The sequence below is a fragment of the Mirounga leonina genome, unplaced genomic scaffold (assembly GCF_011800145.1).
Source record: "Mirounga leonina isolate KUSES-001 unplaced genomic scaffold, KU_Mleo_1.0 Mir_82, whole genome shotgun sequence".
Lineage (NCBI taxonomy): Eukaryota > Metazoa > Chordata > Mammalia > Carnivora > Phocidae > Mirounga > Mirounga leonina.
Genome location: NW_023270825.1, coordinates 46,851,670 through 46,872,371, shown reverse-complemented (window position 1 = coordinate 46,872,371; position 20,702 = coordinate 46,851,670). Strand labels below are relative to the sequence as shown.

At 37.5% G+C, this 20,702-nt stretch overlaps 1 protein-coding gene and 1 non-coding gene across 2 annotated transcripts; both read left to right on the top strand.

The window, feature by feature from the left end:
- Positions 1 to 5,686: 5,686 nt before the first annotated feature.
- TMX1 (thioredoxin related transmembrane protein 1) lies at positions 5,687 to 20,492 on the top strand. Its single transcript, XM_034992354.1, has 8 exons — positions 5,687 to 5,920; positions 8,883 to 8,998; positions 10,594 to 10,639; positions 13,106 to 13,234; positions 15,288 to 15,333; positions 15,432 to 15,533; positions 15,647 to 15,713; positions 18,709 to 20,492. Exons 1-8 carry the CDS (start codon positions 5,769 to 5,771, stop codon positions 18,885 to 18,887), a joined length of 837 nt encoding a protein of 278 aa, XP_034848245.1. The 5' UTR covers positions 5,687 to 5,768; the 3' UTR covers positions 18,888 to 20,492.
- LOC118002695 lies at positions 9,108 to 9,241 on the top strand. The gene has a single exon (XR_004677092.1). It is a non-coding gene; the product is annotated as a small nucleolar RNA SNORA70 (small nucleolar RNA).
- Positions 20,493 to 20,702: the final 210 nt, after the last annotated feature.

The window sequence follows — 20,702 nt, the reverse complement described above, 5'->3', positions numbered from 1 at the left end:
TACAAGATAAATATAAATTCTATTGCATTTCTATACAGCTGCAATGAACAAATCAAAAATGAAATTAAGAAAACAAGTGCATTAATATTAGCACCAAAAAGAATAAATACTTGAGAATAAATTTAATAAAAGTGCAAAGTTTTTAATTTGAAAACTATAAAATTTTGTTGAAAAAAATTAAGACATAAATCAATGGAAAGACCTCCCATATTCATAGACTAGAAGGCTTAATATTGTTAAAAGGGCAATACTCCCCAAATTGATCTACAGATTTCATGTAGTTTCTTACAAAATTCAGCTTGCTTTTTTATAGAAATCAACAAACTGATTTAAAAATTTATATGGAAATTCAAGGGTCCCAGAATAGCTAAAACGATCTTAAAAAAGAACATAGTTGGAAGACTCACACTTCCTGATTTCAAAACTATAGTAATGAAGACAGGGTGGTAATGACATCAAGGGAGACCTATAGATTAATAAAACAGAACTGAAAATTCAGGGGAAAAATAAAAAAACAACCTCATACATTTATGACCAACTGATTTCTGACAAAGTTGCCAAGACCATTCAATGGTGAAAGAATAGTCTTTCCTCCCTGCTCAGCGGGGAGTCTGTTTCTCCTTCTCCCTTTGTGATTTCTCTCACTCTTGCTCTCTCTCAAATAAATAAAATCTTAAAAAAAGAAAGAAAGAATAGTCTTTTCAACAAATGGTGTTGGGACAACTGGATATCCACATGCTCCAGAATGAAGTTATATCTCTTATCCCACACCATATATAAAAATTAACTCAAAATGAATCAAAAATCTAAATGAATGAGCTAAAACTATAAAATCCTTTTTTTTTTAAGAGAGGAAGAGAGAGAGGTGGGGGAGGAGCAGAGGGAGAGGAAGAGAGATAATCTAAAGCAGGCTCCATGTGGAGACTGACATGGAGCTCAATCCCACAACCCTGAGATCATGACCTGAGCTGCAATCAGAGTCTGACACTTAACCAACTGAGCCACCCAGGCGCCCCAAACTATAAAATTCTTATATGAAATCTAGGTAACCCTGGATTAGGCAATAGTTTCTTAGATATTGTATCATAAACACTTTCATTTCAAGGTGGGTGCCCATGAGATATGAGAACATTATGTCCCCACAAAAACTTGTACATGAATGTTCATAGTAGCATTATTCCTAACAGCCAAAGAGAAAAACAAATCAAATGTTCATCAACTGATGAATGGAAACTAAATATGTTCTATTCATGCAATGGAATGTTCTTCAGCAATAAATAGAAATGAAGTACTGATACATGTTATAACACAGGTGAACTTTGAATACATTATGCTAAATGAAAGAAGTTAGTCACAAAAGACCCCATATTATATTATTGCATTTCTATGAACTATCCAGAGTACCCAAAACCATAGATGCAGAAAGGAGATTGGTGGTGGCTTAGAGCTGGGGAAAGGGGTAGTTGGGTGGAAATGGAGAATGACTGCTAATGAATATGGGGTTTCTGTTTGAGGTGATAAAATATTTTCTAAATTTGACTGTGGTGATGGTTGCACAACTCTGTGAATACACTAAAAACCATTAAATTGCACATTTTAAATGGCTGTGCTCTATGATACATGAATTATATATCAATAATGAGATTATTATTAAAAAAAGGGAAAAAAGAAACCCTTCAAGATTCCAGAAGAAAAAAGATGATGGCATATATCAGGGCTGTGACAGTGGGATGAAGAGATAGATTTGAGATGAGTTTAGTTGTTAAAATGAACAGGACTTGATGATTTGGTTGATTGGTTAGGAGGGTTAATTTGATTTTAGTAACTCAAATTTAGGAGTATTTCTTTGAGAGCTTTTGTGGTAAGCCATAGCAGTGAAGTTAGGTCAGCAGTGGCTCCTCCCCCCAAGCCTAATGAAATAAACCAAAACAGTGCAAAACTAGCTCTCAGAGGAAGAGGAACTGCTCTAGCCTGGGATAAGTCTTCAGCTACATTGTGACAGTAAAGCTGCACCAGTTGTTAAAATATTGAAATACTTGGTCAGTAAATAGCTGCTGCCTGGAGCCCAATGGGAGGCTCCATCACCGGGCTTGATCCCAGGACCCTGAGATCATGACCTGAGCTGCATGCAGATGCTTGACTGAGCCACCCAGGTGCCCCCATGTATGTGTTTTTTTTTTAAGGAATAGTTTATGTGCATAGAAAAAGTCTGAAAGCATACAAAAGAAAATGTTAATAGCAGTTGCCTACAGGGTGCAAATTCTCACAGGAGATGGGAAAAGATTTTAGAGGGTATTTCTTTTCACTTTACAGTCTTTGGTACTTTGCACATTTTAGTCATAAGTGCATTTTTTTGTAATATGAAAAATTCCCTTAAAATGAAATTTTAATAAATTATCTTGAATGACTTACAGCTTACAAAGAATACTCATTTTGAATTCTTAATCTCAGGAAACAAACTGAGGGTTGCTGGAGTGGTAGGGGGTGGGAGGGATGGGGTGGCTGTGTGATAGACATTGGGGAGGGTATGTGCTATGGTGAGCGCTGTGAATTATGTAAGACTGATGAATCACAGACCTGTACCCCGAAACAAATAATACATTATATGTTAAAAAAAAAAAAGAAGATAGTAGGAAGGGAAAATTGGAAGGACTATGGACTCTGAGAAACAAACTGAGGGTTTTAGAGGGGGGGGGGGGATGGGTTAGCCCAGTGGGTAATGGGTATTAAGGAGGGCACGTATTGAATGGAGCACTGGGTGTTATACACAAACAATAAATCATGGAACACTACATCAAAAACTAATGATGTACAGTATGGTGACTAACATAATAAAATAAGAAAAAAAAAAGATTATTACCCTCCAAAAAAAAGAATACTCACTTTATCCTCTTATCAACCCTGTGGATATAAACAGCAGGTATTTTCTTTATATTACACATAAGAATATAGTTACATTCTTCCTTAATACAGCTCATACATTATAATAAAAGCATGGCATATCTGTAATTATGGTTTTCCTCATTCATTCAACAAATATTTATTGAGCATTTATTATGTACTAAGTTCTAATAGTGGCTAGGCACTATACCTTAGAGATTATAGTAGTGAACAAAATAGAGAAGTTTTCCACTGTCATGAAACTTATATTCTTTTTTTTTTAAGATTTTATTTATTTATTTGAGAGAGAGAATGAGGTAGAGAGAGCATGAGAGGGGGGAGGGTCAGAGGGAGAAGCAGACTCCCCGCTGAGCAGGGAGCCCGATGCGGGACTCGATCCCAGGACTCCAGGATCATGACTTGAGCCGAAGGCAGTCGCTTAACCAACTGAGCCACCCAGGCGCCCTATTCTTATTTTTTTTAAGATTTTATTTTTTTATTTATTTGAGAGAGAGGGAGCATGAGCGTGGGGGGGAGGAGAAGAGCAGAGGGAGCAGGACAAGCAGACTCCATGCTGAGTGTAGAGCTGGATGTGGGGCTCCATCCCACAACCCTGAGATCACGACCCAAGCTCAAGAGTCAGTTGCTCAACCGAGTGAGCCACCCAGGCACCCCGAAACTTATATTTTTATTGAGTGAAGAAAGAAATCAGATCAGAAACAAGGACATCAGTTTAATATTAGGCACAGCTTTAGAGTGGACTAAGATGGATAATATGACTTTTAAGAGGTAACATTTGAAATCAATGACAAAATGGAGTGATACGAAGACCAGTGGGTAGGTAGTCTAGGCAGAGGGAACGTCAATGCCAATTCTCTAAAGTGGGAATGAGTTTGGAATCTTCAGGGAACCACTGGGGTAAGGAGGAGGAGGGCAAGTACTACATGAGGGAGTAGTTAGGCAGGTTTCAGATCATGTAGGACTTCTTAAGTGATAGTAAGGAGTTTAAGAAGTTTGGATTTAATTTTAAGTAAAGTGGGAAGCATTTGGAAAGCTTTAAAGAGAAATGGCTTGATCTTATTTAGAGAAGTAAGAGAGGACACAGGGAGATCAGTTAGGAATCTATTATTGTAGTAGAGGCAAAAGATGATAGAACTGTGGACTAGGGTGTTGGCTGTGGAGATGGAAATTAGTGCTCAGATTCAGGCTATGTTTTGGAGGTTGAGTTTTTGGGACTTGCTGATGGAGTACATGAGGGAGGGTGAAGAGAGAGAGCAACAAAGAATTAAAATGAAAATTTGTGTCTTGAGCAACCTGATGGACCTTGGGGCTCTTTTCTGAGAGGAAAGACTAGGCGAGGGAGAATCAAGAATTTTATTTTTTGGCCACGTTATGTTTAAACTGCCTATTTGATATCCAAGAGATGTCCAGCAAAGAGCTGAATACATATTTCCCAATTTCCCAGAAGGGTCAGAATGGGAATGACAGGTATACAGCCAGATTGAGGTTACCTGGAGAAGTGTGTGGATACAGAGAGAGGGAAGGGCCAGTACAGCATCCTGGGGCAAGCCGATGTCTAGAAATCACATACAGGAGGACCAGCCAAGAAGCAGCACCTAGTGAGGAAGGAGAAAAAACAATCAAGTGAGGCTCAACTGAAGGCAAGACAGTAAAGCAGCTTCACAGAGGTAGAATGCTGCTGGCCAGCGGAGTAAGATGAATACTGAGAAGAAACAATTAGCTTTGTTAACATGCAGATCATTAGTGTCCTCGAAAGAGCCTTTCAGAGGAGGGAGGGGTGAGCAAGTCAGCCAACTGGAGTGAGTTTAGGAGAGAATGTGAGGTGAGGAGACGTAATGGCAACCACTATCGTTTGACTAATACTTTCTAGAGACAGTGCACATTTTGGCTTGCATTTGCATTTACAAATGCTTGAGAGAAAAAAATCTCAAATATTTGTTATAAGCCTATGTGTTTTGTTCCCATGTTAAATTTCAGATCTCACATCTCTATAACTACTATATTTAAAAACAAACTGAGGGGCAACATACATCCTAAAGTGCATAAAGTGCACTAATCTCAACATGTACAGCTTGATGGTTTTTAATTTTTTTTTTAAGATTTTATTTATTTGACAGAGGGAACACAAGCAGAGGCAGAGAGAGGGAGAAGCAGGCTTCCCACTGAGCAGGGAGCCCGATTCGGGGCTCGATCCCAGGACCCGAGGATCATGACCCGGGCGGAAGGCAGCCGCTTAATCGACTGAGCCACCCAGGCGTCCCTTGATGGTTTTTTTATATGTGTACGCTCGTGTAACCAACTGTTCATACCAAGATAAAGAATGTGAAAAGCATCCCTTAAGGTTCCCTTGTGCACCTTTCCAGTCTATAATCCCCCATTAGTAAACCAATATTCTGATTTACATAAACATTCATTAGCTTTACTGCAAAAATGTTCAAAACAAACAAATGAAAACTAAAGGGCAGTTAACTGGAAATTGCTTTTGTTTAAACTTACCAATTGGCCTAAGTATGAATACCAATTATTTGGCGCCAAAATTCTGAAGCAATTTTGAAGCCAGTCATCTCCGAAGCCCCGCCCCGCTTCCTTCGCCACGCCTCCTGTTTGCTCTTCTCCTTCCCAAAAGTCCTGGGGCTCACCAGGCGGTGGGAGGAGACCGCTTTTCTGTCATGCGCACTAGGGATAGGCGCGCTTCCCTCTTTTCCACAAACCAACTCACTAGGACCCGGCCTCGTCATGCGCATTGAGAGTTCCCAGGAGCGCGCGGTGAGGCGCATGAGCAGATAAGCTCGCGAGGGCGGAAGTGAGCAGCGGCTGCGCGGAGGTTGGGGCCGCCGCGCTTGCTGTGGGGTGGGCAAGCTGTAGAAATGACGCCCCCCGGGAGTCGCGTGGTTCCAGTGGCGGTGTTGCTGCTTTTGCTTTGGGGGGCTCCCTGGACCCACGGGCGGCGGAGCGACGTGCGCATCATCACGGACGAGAACTGGAAAGAGTTGCTGGAAGGAGAGTGGATGATAGAATTGTGAGTGTGGGGGGCGGTTGTCTCGGGTCCCCTCGGTGGGCCGGAAAGTCCGTGTCCTAGATCCAAGTCTGGACACCCGACTTCACCTCCATTCACCACCTCCTGCGGGTCCCAGGCTCGCCAGTACTCCACTCCGAGCCGTGGAGCCGGCGCCCCTGACTCCTCGGGATCCCTAAACTCCTCTTCGGATCAGCTTGGTCCCACCCCCTCCTCGTTTCTTATCGGGAAATACTAAGTTTCTTCTCAAGTGTGTACCCCCAGTTTCGTTTCTAGAGCTGTGGTGCTCGTAAGAGACGGCGTTCAACTTGGAATTCTCTCAACTTTTCATGACTTTGGGGCTGGAGGTTGTTCGTCTGACTAGTTTCTATACGTTATCTATAATAGAATGATCTTTCAAAAACTTCTAGACTTACTTTTCACCAAATTTTACAAAACAGGAAATTGAGCAGAACCTCACTTCTCCTTTGGTCTAATTATCCTTTAACAGTCCATTTACAGTGTTGGAATTTGAGACTCTTATTTTATGGACTGGGTATATTTTTATTTTAGGTGCTGAGTAAATTCAAGTTGGGTTATTGTTAAATTTTCTTTATCTTTTTTTTTTTTCTTTTCTCTTTCTATGCATCTCAGTTTTCCTTTGGATGTGTGTTTTTGCCAAGTACTGAATATCTTCGATTGTTACTCTTACATTCAAGTGTTATTGCATTAAAAAATAAAATTAATGTATGATTGTGATTATAAACTCTGAAGACCACCGGGTCATCATTTACTCGTCAGAGGAAATCATATGTCTGTGGTGATTCTGTTATAATGTCTCTTCTGCATGGGTAGAAAATAAACTGCCAGCCTTTGCTTTGGTTGCTAAATTGGTGGTGGTGGTGATGATGGTTGTAGTACTATTGATAATAGTAGGGTTAGTGGTATTAGTAACAAACACCACTATTGAGTGTTAACTGTACTAAACACTGCTAAGCACTTTATATACACTATCCTATTTAATTCTCTACAAATTTTGTAAGATGGGTATTACTTCCCGCATTTTACAAGTGAGAGAAATACCTAAAGGCTTTAATTAATCTGACCTGGTATTGCTATACCGGCTTCCTTTCCGTTTTCGAAGCCTAAGAGTAGGTATGCAATAATTGTTAGAACAGCCCCCTTCTTTAACAGAGTTCAGGTGAGTGTTTTCCTGTGTGCTTGGGTTACCAGTTAATGGATGGAGGTGGATGTCCCTAAAGGAGAGCTCAAAAGGCCAAATCAATAACTCTTGAGTCATAAAATTAAAAAAGGCATAGAATATTTATATGGAGGAAAAGATAGGGGAAAATGTTTATGTAGTATACATATAATCTGTAACTTAGTGAAATGAATTTTCAGGCACTATTGAAGCTATATAGGGGAGAGGAAATATAACCAGAGACAACATTTGGTTTTTATTGTCATGAATAACTTGTTTTAGATTGTGCCAGTAAAATATTCACAGTTTCATGAGTATTAAACAATAGTGATTATGAATTTATATGCAAAATACAGTCAAGTAATACTTAGGAGGTTTTTTTTAAACTCGTTTGATCAAACTGTAAAAATACAGTGGTCAAAAATTTATTAGGGGATTTGAATTAGAACTTCTCTGTGAAATTAGAATATACTGTAGTACTTTTTCCTTTAGCTTACTGAGTTTGAGGTTAAGACTTAAAAAGCGCCTAAGAAACAAAAGGAACTTGAAAAGGGGGATCTAGTACTAGTCTTAATGATAGTCTGCTCTTGTTACAAGTCTGTTATATGCATTACATCCATCCTGATCAGTTTTGTTACAGAGATATTTTCATTGAAATACAATCTCTTGTTAAGGACTTTTCCCTTTTATGTATGGTACTAGTCTTGTTCCACAGTGCCACTTACTTTTAGGAGTTCTATTTTCATAAAATAAGTTCAAATATAATGAAATGTAGAAACTGTACTCTTGTGTTCAAGTACACGCTTTATTCTTCTTGGTTTCATTAAAAAAAAAATGAGGCAAATTAAAAGACGATATGCAATAAAGCGAAGAATAAAATCCTAGGGAGAAGTCAGGGCCTTGAAAGATGCAGAATATCAGAGGAGTAGTTAAAAAGCTAATAAACTTACCCATAGATTTGTAAACCTGAGGTCTTAGAAACTGGCTGACCAAGGGCTGGCCAGAGGAATTTTGTTTGGCTTGCCTAATGTTTGTGTCTGGGTTAACTTTTGAGGTAACATTTTTACATAAAAATGCAGATTTTCAGCTTTTAAATAAGATAGAGCCTGCTTCCTAGCTGTAAATCCCTTCTTGGTGGTCTTGCTGAGTGATTGATGGTGCCCCTCTTAAGCAGGGGCATGCATTTCCTTGTTCACCTCAGCCGTGGGCACTTCCTATTTTTCTCATTTGTGACTCATGTAGTGCAAAGTATTAAAACTGGTGAACTCCAAATTTGGTTTTGAGGTTTCTGGTTGCCACATATTTGGGGAGAAATTCAAATTTTTTTTTTTTTTAAGACTTTATTTTTTGAGAGAAAGCGCACATGTGGGGGAAGGGGCAGAGGGAGAAGCCAACTCCCCGCTGCTGAGCAGGGAGCCTGACTCGGGGCTCCTTCTTAGGACCCTGGGATCACCTGAGCCGAAGACAGATGCTTAACCGACTGAGCCACCCAGGCACCCTGAGAAATTCAAAGGTTTTTAAAGAACCGTTTTGCATGTGAACTTATGAACTTATTTTTGTGTCTTAAGAACTTATTTCAGAATTACTTTTCTGTGATCAGCGTTATCAGTTAGTTTTGATTTCCAGAACGTTAGACCCACAGTTAAAACTTTTTCATCTTCGCAAAATTAATCATTTTGCTGTTTTGTTTTTAGTATAAAATATTCTTCATAAATTATACACTTAGAATTTTTATGTCCATATGGTCATATTAGATTGCTTAACTTTTTTTATACTGTTTCTTAGTTATGCTCCATGGTGTCCTGCTTGTCAGAATCTTCAACCAGAATGGGAAAGTTTTGCTGAATGGGGAGAAGATCTTGAGGTTAATGTTGCAAAAGTAGATGTCACAGAGCAGCCAGGTACTGTAAGTCTGTGGTTAGTCTTTGCAGATTGGGTTCATATGTTCATCCTGTTTGCCACATCACTTGGTCTTAACTACCTTTTATTAGGTTTTGAAAACATAACTGTCTGTAGTACTTAAGCTGACTCACCCACCTCTCTGATGAGGGATCCTTGTGCAGTGGCTGCAGAAAGCAGATTCTGTGGTTGTATATGCAACTCATTCCTTTTATGTGTGGCTCTAAGGGACCTTGGAGACATTGCCCTCTCCCCATTCTTGCCCGTTTAACTGCCTCTGATCTTTTTTTCCTTTGTATCCCAGGCCCCAGAATAGCGTGTAAGATGCCTTTGAGAAGTCCTAGAATACTGTGGTTTAGGTGGACATTGGAAAAACCATCATTTGCATCCATACCAAGCTTCAGAATAAGGAGCATGTGGTTGAAGTTTTTTGTAGAGCCAAGGGCACATTCCCTGACCAGCGATCCGAATCTCTTAATTGGGTTTCAAATTTAATATCTGTGATTTGAGGACATGCTTTTAATACAAAGACCTCAAGGTTGTGGGGTCAAATATACTCCTGACTTGGCCCCCTAAATAAGTGGCAGGCTCTGTTCTTAAGAATGCTCCTTTCTTAGACCAGCCTCATCTTATGTGTTCTTGGTCACAATAAACCTGGATATGTTGACTCCGTTTCCACCCCAGATGGTAATAATAGCTAATATTTATTGAGTGCTTACCTAGTACAGATATTGCTCCAAGTGTTTTGCATTTATCCTATACAACCTTGTGAGGTAATATCCCCATTTTACAGATAAGAAAACTGAGGCATAGAGAGATTAATCCTTAGTTATATTATTGCCTAACACATGGTTAATAATGTTATTGTTATTGCTCATCTTACGAAAGGTTCAAAATATTTTCCATTTTAACAACATGTTAGACTCTGCCTTTGTTTTTTGAAGTCAAATGCAATTTCATTTGATTTTAGACCTTTCTAAAACTACTGTTATATTGTGCTGCCCCATTACTCATCTTATCATACAGTGGTATAATTGATCAAATGTTAATACATATATATTCACAGATACCTTCAGTATTCAAGCTTTTACGTACTTTTAGTTGAGATAATATGCAATAGTGTTTATTTATTAATTTTATTTTACTGTTATGTTAATCACCATACATTACATCATTAGTTTTTGATGTAGTGTTCCATGATTCATTGTTTGCATATAACACCCAGTGCTCCATTCAATACATGCGCTCTTTAATACCCATCACCAGGCTAACCCATCCTCCCACCCCCCTCCCCTCTAGAACCCTCAGTTTATTTCTCAGAGTCCACAGTCTCATGGTTCGTCTCCCCCTCTGATTTCCACCCTCCTTCATTTTTCCCTTCCTACTAAGTGTTGATTTTTTAAAGTTTCTTTCAGTACATAATTGGGATTTTTTTTTATTGTTTGTTACAAAGCTCAGCTATTTTTAGGTATAATTTCATATGCTTTCCCAGTTAGTATTTAAATACAGAATCAACTTTTAAGTAGTGATTGTTGGCTTATATAAAACCTGTTGTGTGTTCTTTCTTGTATTTATTTCTAATCTTTATCATTTTTAGGGCTGAGTGGACGATTTATCATAACTGCTCTTCCTACTATTTATCAGTAAGTATTTGAAGATTCTGTAATTATGGAGAAGGATGCAACATAGTATAATCAGAATAGTAGACCTCTGGCCTGGGTCATGTTTAAAGAGCATTATATTCAGTAAGGCTCATTTTGCTCTTAGCACTATCCTAGGTGTCTTTAGGTAGATGGTTGAGGTATAAAACAGTCCCTGGTTGGGGTGCCTTGGTGGCTCAGTCATTAAGCGTCTGCCTTGAGCCTAGGTCATGATCTTAGGGTCCTGGGATTGAGCCCCGCATCAGGCTCTCTGCTCCGCGGGAGGCCTGCTTCTCCCTCTCCCACTCCCTCTGCTTGTGTTCTCTCTCTCACTGTGTCTCTCTCTGTCAAATAAATAAATAAAATCTTTAGAAAAAAATGAAAAATAAAACAGTCCCTGGTCTCAGAGCTTCGTAATTATTTTGGAGGGTGGTGTTCACATGAAATCGTGTGAAGCCATATAGCATTGTAAATGATTATGAGCCCAGAGCTGTTAAGTCTTGTAGAAAGTTTGGTAAGGGAAAAATCACTGGGCTAGTAGGGTGGTTCCTGGAGAATATGGGGATGAAAATGCAACCCTGAATTTTCAAAAGAGTGCAGAAGTAAGCATTTCATCCTTTGAATAATCTCATGAACAGTCATAAATAGGGAAATTGTATGTTCAAAAATGAACTAAGAAAGGGCTATAGCTCAGTCTTCGGACAGTAGTAGGTGAAATGATTGAGTGCTAAGTCAGAATGAGCAAAATTATGTAGTCTTCAGTATCAGGTCTTTTAGTTTGAATTTATCTTCTAAATTGGGGATAGGAAGTCTCAAATCTGTACAGGCATACCTCATTTTATTGTGCTTCCCAGATATTACAGCTTTTTACAGATTAAAGGCTTGTGGCAACCTTGTGTCAAGCGAATCTATCCACCATTTTTCCAACAGCATTTGCTCACTCTGTCTCTGTGTCACATTTTGGTAATTCTTGCAGTATTTCAAACTTTTTCATTACTCTGTTTCTTATGGTGGCCCATAATAAGTGATTACAATTTGCTGAAAGCTCAGATGATGGTTTACATTTTTTAGCAATAAAATATTTTTAAATGAAGGTATGTACATTTTTTTTAGACATAATACTATTGCATAGCATTAATAGACTACAGTATAGTAAATATTTATATGTACTTGGAAACCAAAAAGTCTTGTGACTTTATTGTGATAATTGTTTTACTGGGGTGGTACTGTGATATCTCCGAGGTATTGCCTGTACCTGCCCGATACCTTAAAGTTCATCTAGTTGGTGGGTTGAATGCCAGGAGGTACTTCTCATTTAAATTATAAAAGCAAGCTGGCAATTTTTTGTGTGTCTATATCTCACTTTTCTTTGTCATTTTTCTTTTTCATGTTTATGTCTGTTTCCCTCTACTTTTGTATTCATCCCTACTCCCTTTGTGTCTTTTCATGTCACCATAAGTATTACTGTCCCTTTTCACTCAATCCTTTTCTCCACATGTCCCTTAACTGGTTCTGATTGTGTCTCTCATCTTCCTTCTCACTTCTTAACATCCCTTAAACTTACCTGGAATTTCCTGTGCTTTTTTAACTCACATTGTTTATGCCCATTCTTTTGCCTGTTGAACTTCTACCTATTCTTCAAAAACAGCTCAAAGGCCATTGCCTTTACAAAACGTTTTTTTGAGTGGGGGCTTCCTTGTGGTCTTTGGCTTTGGATGGCTAAAGGATCCTCTAACCCTACTGTAGGTAGTAGGGAGCTCTTGAAAGTTTGCACTTAAGAGATAAAAATAGAAGTATTGTATAGGATTAGACTGGCAGTGTTATTGAGGGCAGTTTGAAAATAGTGAAGATGTGGGAGGAGAGAGAGAATTTTTGAACCTATGAGAACTCCATACATTGGGAATGGGAGGGAGGGAGGGGCCTATCAGGAAGAATGCAAAGTAGACTGTAAAATACAATCACTGAAATAGGAGGAAAGGAAATATGACCAGATACCTCTGGCAATTTAAAGTAGCATGGCTAAGATGATATGATTAGTGCTGAAAATTCCAGAAAAATGCCTTTAATTTTTAACCTAGATAGCTTAAAAGTAGCTAATAATTAATAAGTGCCAGACACTATTCTAACTTTACATATAGTCATTCTTTTAATATGTTCATTACACATTTATTGAGATATATGTTCATTACATATTTATTGAGATATAATTGACATATAACTTCTGTGTGTCATTGTTTTACTATTTGGAAAGATAATAATAGTCTTAAGGCTTATTATTGTTTATAACCCCATTGTTTAAATAAATTTGGAGCTAAGATGTTATGAGTAGGCAATTAGTAGAATTTGTTACTTGTGCATTACTAATGATTTTGAATATAAGGATTGATTGTAAAATGAGGTTAAAGAAATAGCAAAACAAATACAGATTTATTTGGTTCTGTTTAATAATGTGATTCTGATCCTCTTTAGTTGTAAAGATGGTGAATTTAGGCGCTATCAGGGCCCAAGGACTAAGAAGGACTTCATAAACTTTATAAGTGAGAAAGAGTGGAAGAGTATTGAACCTGTTTCATCATGGTTTGGTCCAGGTTCTGTTCTGTAAGTATGAGGATTTTTCTTTTATTTATTTCAGAATTAACTGGACCAATTATATTTTGTGGAAATAAAGCATTTATATAGACCCTTAAGGTACATTCATATTTACTGTGATATTTTTAGCTTGACTTTTTCTTCTAAGTCAGATGCTTTGATCCTTGTTAAGCTAGAAGGAGGCATTCACTAGAATTGAAAGCCTTTTCAGGAATATTTTAGCTCTGTAGATCATGGTCATTTCATATCAAAATCTAGTCAGTCTTACTGAGCAATATGATGGGTAAAGTTATCATTTGAGCTTAATATTTGAATGAGAAACCTCAAACATACATCTCCTCTTGCTACTTTAGATTTCAGTTCTTAATGTGATTAAATTATTCTACCCATCTGATAGTATTTTGGTTGAACAGTATGGATGAACAGTGCCCTTAATGGCATGAGTAACCACTGGACTTTATATATAGCTAGATATATGGAGTAGTAAGGGTTGGAGATAGCATATTTCCTGCTAGCTGTTGGGGTGTAAGGCCTCACAGGTCATTTGAGAGACATCTAGAAATACTGAGTTTTGCTGAGGTCCCCATGGACTCATCCTGGTGTGGCTAAGCTATCTCTTCCTGTCTCCTCACCACACTTGTTCTTGGTATACACACCAAGATCTACCAATGGTATATACACACAAATGGTATAAGAGATAAAAATATAAAGAGATAGGAAAATATAAAAAGATATACCAATAGTATATACACACCAATGGTATAAGAGATAAAAATGCTCTGGATTCTGGGAGTGGAGGAAAGATCAGCCATAAGCGATATTTTGAAATAGAATTTTGTCTTCAGCACCTTTCCCTTACACCTCTCTTCCTGTGAAAATCTCTGAATTGAATTGTCCTGTAGCTGTCAGAATTCCCTCTACTGAACCACCGTGCCAACCTAGTTAAGGCACCTAATCTTCCTGATAGAGCCTAATTAGTGCTGATTGTAGTGAGGCTCTACGGTGCTTTATGTTTCAGTTCTTGTTCCTATTCCCGTTTTGCAATTTAAACAACAGAAACATGATTGAACCACCTTTCTATGTTCAACTGAAAATGCAACTGATTTTTGTTAATTTGAAATCTCATAAATGACTTCTCCCCTCTCCAGTAGAAGGGGTTGCTTGTAAGACTTTGTTCAAAGAATCCTCAGGGATTCAGCAGTCCATGCCTTTTGTGTTGTGGACTGAATAAGAGGTACTTCCAGTGTCAGTGTGTTCACCTACCCGATGATGGGCAACAGATGGGTCATCCTGCCTACAGGAACTTTGGCTTAGGTGTGAATTAGTTTTATGTGTTGGTGGCAACACTTGCTCTAGAGGGGAAACAGTTCGGAACCCACAAACCGTTTTTAGTTCTGGAGCATGCCTTTTTCTAACTTTCCATCTAAACTATTTGGGTTTATGTGAAAATAATAATAATTTTTATTTATATTATTACTTAGTATTGATTTTCAGTGTAATTTCTTTGTATATCATTAAACTATATCAAGCTAATGCTATGATAAGTTTTATTTAATTTTAACACAAAAGGTGGGTAATTCTTAGGTGGGAAGGATCAGTTCAGCAAGTGCTCCCAGTTCTTCCTTCAGGCTCCCTTCTCTGCTCACTCTTTGGAGAATTTTAAGTGTCAATAAGAGTTGCCATTTGCTTACAGTACGCTTGACTTTAACTGGTTCCACAGAGCTCGTAAGCTGTTATTCAGAGTATATTGGAGAAATCATCAGGTGAAAGGTGAAAGGCTAATGGCAAAGCAGTAGGGACAAGGAAAAAAGTTATCAAGTGTTTTATTTATGAGGACATCACATAGTGACAGCAATTCAAGAACTGTTAATTTTCATTAATGAGCCTTCTTAATACAGGCTTGAAATCAGTGATGTATCACTAATCTTGATTAACACCAGCAATAAAATCTGTCATGTTGGGGAAATTATAGACTGAAAACTAGAAGGTATAGATAGACACACATTCTGCTTCAAAGCTGTGTGTCTTACTCAGTTTCTCAGTCCTCTCTCCTTTCTTTCAGGATGAGTAGTATGTCTGCACTCTTTCAGCTATCTATGTGGATCCGGGTATGGACTAAAGTTTTATTTCTATTTTAAACATTTTTGACACTACCCTTTTATTTTAAACAACCAGATTTTTTATTTATTTTTTCTTTTGATTTTAGACTTGCCATAACTATTTTATTGAAGACCTTGGATTACCAGTTTGGGGATCATATGCAGTTTTTGCTTTAGCAACTCTGCTTTCAGGACTATTACTAGGACTCGTAAGTATTTCATTTTTCAGAGTACTAGGAGAAAACCTTTTACGTCTGGTAATTTAATATAGTTACACGAGCTCAATCATATACATTCAGATTTCTTGTGTTTATTTTTGCAGTGTATGATATTTGTGGCAGATTGCCTTTTTCCTTCAAAAAGGCGCAGACCACAGCCATACCCTTCCAGTAAGTATATTTTTTAGTATTTATTTATTTTTTTTTTTGTTCACTGTAATTCTGTTCATTTCTGTGAGCACAGTCACACCTGTAACAGGTTGCCCTTCCAGCTTAGCTTTCTAAATGTGGAATGGTAGGTTATATTGGAAGTGGCAGGGGGATATTTATTTCATGTAAGAATGACAGCCTGGTGGATTTTGGAACATAGTTATTTTCTTGGGTTTTATAATGTAGAGAATTTTAACATTGCATATAACTTGTCGATATTTAATGACACTGATCTGATGTCATTTTATTTGAACCATCATATTCCTGGATCTATTTGAGTATACTTGAATCAGAAGAAGTTGAATATATTCTACTCTTGAAGTCATTCTTTATTATAGTGATCACATTTGAAGATTTTTCTTTGTATGCTAGCCAAGTCTAAGTTTTTATGGTAGGGTATTGGGAACAGTAATTCTCGTAGCTGATTTAGGAGTGGCATTGACACTGGATTACAAGATGAGTTTATATAATTAGAAGTATTCATTGATGTCTGTCTTAGTATAATTGCCTCTCAAACATGCATTTAATCTTGAAAATTACGGTGTTATGGAAGCCTTCCTATTTGCTGTTTATAAAGAACTTTCACTTTGTGCCATCCCATTCACTTTTCCGTAACTCTAGATTTCATAAGTGATACTCTTTCCATTTTGTGGTTGAGGAAAATAAGGCTCAGAGAGATGAATTATTTTTCCAGGGTCACACAGAAGTGACAGAGTGGAAAATAGAGCCTAAATTAGATTGTTGGCATGACATTTTCATTGTGCTGCCTTTCATGACTTAGGATTTATTGAGGTCAGAACTCGTGAAATGATATCAGTGCTGAGATTGCTGATAACTGACAGGTTGTCTTTTCTTAGATCATTACATCAATACTGAAAAGGACATAATAGGGGAAGGAATCATTTTATCCAGCAAGAGCCACTGACATGTAGGGAAAGAAATGCAAGCACAGATGACTTAAGAGACAATTTAAAAGTTGGCGAATGTACATTTAATATTTATATCACTTGAAACACTTTTAACAAATTTGTCTCTTTAAGTAATCTGTGGCACAACTGATAGATAGTAACCCATACTTGAATCTGATACCACCCTTTCTATAGCAGGCCACATGATTTGAGTTGTTTTCCAGGATGTGTTTAGCTTAGATTTTGAGTTGCTAGGGAAAGACCCAACTCAGTCCAGCTTTAAGCAAAATAGAAGTTTATTGCTTCAGGTAGCAAGCAAGTCTGAGGGCAGAGATGGCTGGATCCTAGGCCTCAAATGTTGAGATGTTGTGTTTCTCAATTGCTTAGTTGTCCATGCCTTAGCTTGCTCCATTTTTGGCTCTTTCCAGTCCTTAGCATAAAATGATTAAGAAAGCCATAGCTCACAATCCAGAGTAAGAAGGAAATACACTTTTCCCCTCCACCCACCTATCTTTCAGAAAAATTCTGATGCACTCCACTAGTGTAAAGAGCTCACTTGTTTGGAACAGTCACTGTAAACCAGGGTTTCTCAACCTGGACACTTCTCACATTTGGGCTGGTTACTTCTTAGTTGTGACAGACTGTCTTTTGTACATTGTTGGATGTTTGGCAGCATCCCATTGGTTGGCGGTAGCACCGCTCCTCTTAGTTGTGACAACCAAAAATATCTCCAGATGTTGCGGAGTGTTCTTTTGGGTGGGGCGGGTGGGGGGGAGGCGCGTGTGTGCAGCAAAATCACCCCTGGTGGAGAACCACTGGGGTGAACTGTAGTGCTCACCACAGCTACATGGGATGTGGTACAGGGAAGGGGCTATTAACCCAACAGAAAGAGGGAGGCCCGACCAAACAACAGATTGTCTACCATGTGGTAATTGCTTCTGGTGTTTTCTTCTGCCTTGCACCCTCGCATCTCCCTACTCTTCTGAATTGCCTAAGATTAGGGGCAGTCTAGTATCACTGAACAGACTGACGCTCATTGGCCCAACTCTATGTTCTGTATCTCTCTGTTACATGGTGTGTTCTAAGTTTAAGTTAACTATCAATAGGCCTTGTTAAAAAAATGGAAAGGGTATGTGTGTGTAGACAGAGTTAAAAAGTCATTGAGCTGTACACTTAAGATTTGTACATTTCATTTGCAATTATATCTTAATAAAATTATATCTGTAAAGAAGAACATCTGTGAAACTCCTTGGAAAAAACCTGGATAAGAATATAACCGTCACGGGCGCCTGGGTGGCTCAGTTGGTTAAGCGACTGCCTTCAGCTCAGGTCATGATCCTGGAGTCCCAGGATCGAGTCCCGCATCGAGCAGGGAGCCCGCTTCTCCCTCTGACCCTCCCCCCCTCATGCTTTCTCTCTATCTCATTCTCAGAAATAAATAAATAAAATCTTTAAAAAAAAAAAAATATAACCGTCAGTAGTAAATGTCTGATTCCTGTTCATGTGGGAACTGAAACAAGGGTAGTGTTGGAGTCTGTTTCAGTGTACTTGTTCACTGGAAGATTTAATAGCAAATTAAGATGGTTCTGTTGAATGCTGTGTATTTTCCACGTTCATAGCATTAATTTTGGTTTATTAATTTCAGTTCAGTTTATAAACAGGCAGGTAATTATAATGAATTTGGTAAGTAAAATGGATCTTTCAAACCAATTTTTATTTTTATGGTGTCACTCTTAAAGATAACTTTTTCCTTTTGGAAATCTAAACTTATGATTGATAAATAAGTGGCAAAGCAGTTTATGGGCATAGAATCGTGTCTTGATTTTACTCCAGTGCAAATCTGTTAACAGCAACAACAACAACAAAAACCCATTTCTGGTCTTGATCTTTTTTTAATGCTCACCATGAATGTTGTTGTCTCTTGCCATACAATGTTATTGAGATATTACTGACTATATTCCTGATGCTGTACTTTTCATCTCAGTGACTTATTTATTTTATAACTGGAAGTTTGTACTTGTTAATTCCCTCTGGTCTTTATCTTTAAGAAAAATTATTACCTGAATCTTCTCAACCTTTGCAAAAAGTGGAGGAGGAACAAGAGGCTGATGAAGAAGATGTTTCAGAAGAGGAAGCAGGAAGTAAAGAAGGAGCAAACAAAGACTTTGCACAGAATGCCATAAGACAACGTACTTTGGGTCCTTCATTGGCCACAGATAAATCCTAGTTAATTTTTCTTAATATCATAATATTATTTTGGCAGAAAGAGAAGATTGATCATTTCTTTTGGTTTGAAGTGAACTGTGACATGCTTGTACATTGCAGGGTTCAGTCTAGATTATCATTAGATTGAACAGACTACCTTCAGAAAATAAAAGTAGCACTACATAAAAACGTTTGAAATAGGATTTAAGAATGGCAATATGATGGTTTAAACAATTCTTTAATTTTTGAAAAATCTGGTGCCAAGCAATAAGATTTGAGTATGTTTGTTTAATAATCGGTTTCAAGTTTTCTGAGTTGAAAATTTACATTTCCCGAATATTGCATTATTGAGGTATTTAAGGAGATTACTTTGGAGAAAAAGATTTCTCATTTGATATAATTTTTCTCAGTTTCACTGTGTGAAAAAACGAACATATTTCCCATAAATGGGAATTTTGCCCATTGTCTCAAGAAATGTGTATTTGAGTGACAACTCTGGTCATTTTAGAGAGATAGTTGAAGATTTCTTCATATTTTTAGATTATGCAACTAATAAAAACTACCTTGTTTAATTATAGTTTTCTACATGTGATAATACAGGATATGCTACTGATTTAGGAAGTTTTTATATAAGTCCATGGTGTTGTCTTGATTCCTATAAAGGTTGGTTACCTTTTTTGTTCCCCTCTGTTCAGTGTATGATTTGTATTTTTCTTAACCATGGATTACATTTTTCATTTTCCAAATTGGATAATTTTTGGAATGTTTTTCATTCTTTAATAAATAGTCCTTTTTTGTTGTTTCAAACCGAAGTTTACTGAGGGATCCTTAAAATTGAAGAGCTGTCTACTGATGATTTAAAATTTTGGCCATTCATTTCAGATTTTATAACATTCTGTTGAACCTCTCCTTGAACCATGTTTTTTTGTTTCTGTTTTTTTTGGATATGAAGGTGAGCATTCCTGATTTTTATTTGATGTGGAAAAGCCTTGGTATTTTACATTTTCAAAATTCATAGAAACTTAATTTGATATAAAATAAAGTTAGCATTCTACTCAGGAAAAAGTATCTTATAGTGTATGTTTTCAATGTATATTCATCACGCAGAAAGTTCCTAATTAATTTTACACAGTCTGTATATGCTTGATGTTTAAAAATCACAGCATTCTTACGTTTTTGAACACACAAAATCTATATTCTGCTGTACTTTTTTATTGTGTAGTATTTCATAGGTGGGCATCAGCAGGATGGGACATTTAAAATATTTTTACTCCTCAGAGAGTTAGAGCACAGAGTTTTCACCTTACAGTGAAAGTAGGGAGGGGTGCTGGGTGGCAGTAAGAACTGTATTACCTACAAGAAGGGAAAAAACCATAACTCAGAGTGAATCCCTTGTCCATTTATGTAATAGACAATTTCTGTAATGTCCCCTTTTGTCTAGATTCTGTTGCTGTGTGAATCCATTAGACTTATGCAGTATCATAATGTACAACAGTTTTCTTGAAAGGCCTTGCCTTTAGAATATTAAATATTCTACCATTGAAGAGTTTTGGATGTATAATAATTCTGTGATGCTTTAGAAAAATAGTCTAAGCACAAAATAAACTTTTCTAAGCACTTCACTCAAGCTGGAGACAAGTGTGATTTCTTGTTGCATATTAAAAGCTTAATTACTTTGTATTTAATGATGTTCAGATGAATAGTTATGTCACTGTGTGTGTTCTTGATCTGCACAGTCAAAAGGCTAGAGTCATACACATTTTTTTCTGTTACTTGAGATGATAGAGGAAAATAGTACTTATTAATCAGGCATGCTGTTTTCTAGTGTTCTAGTATA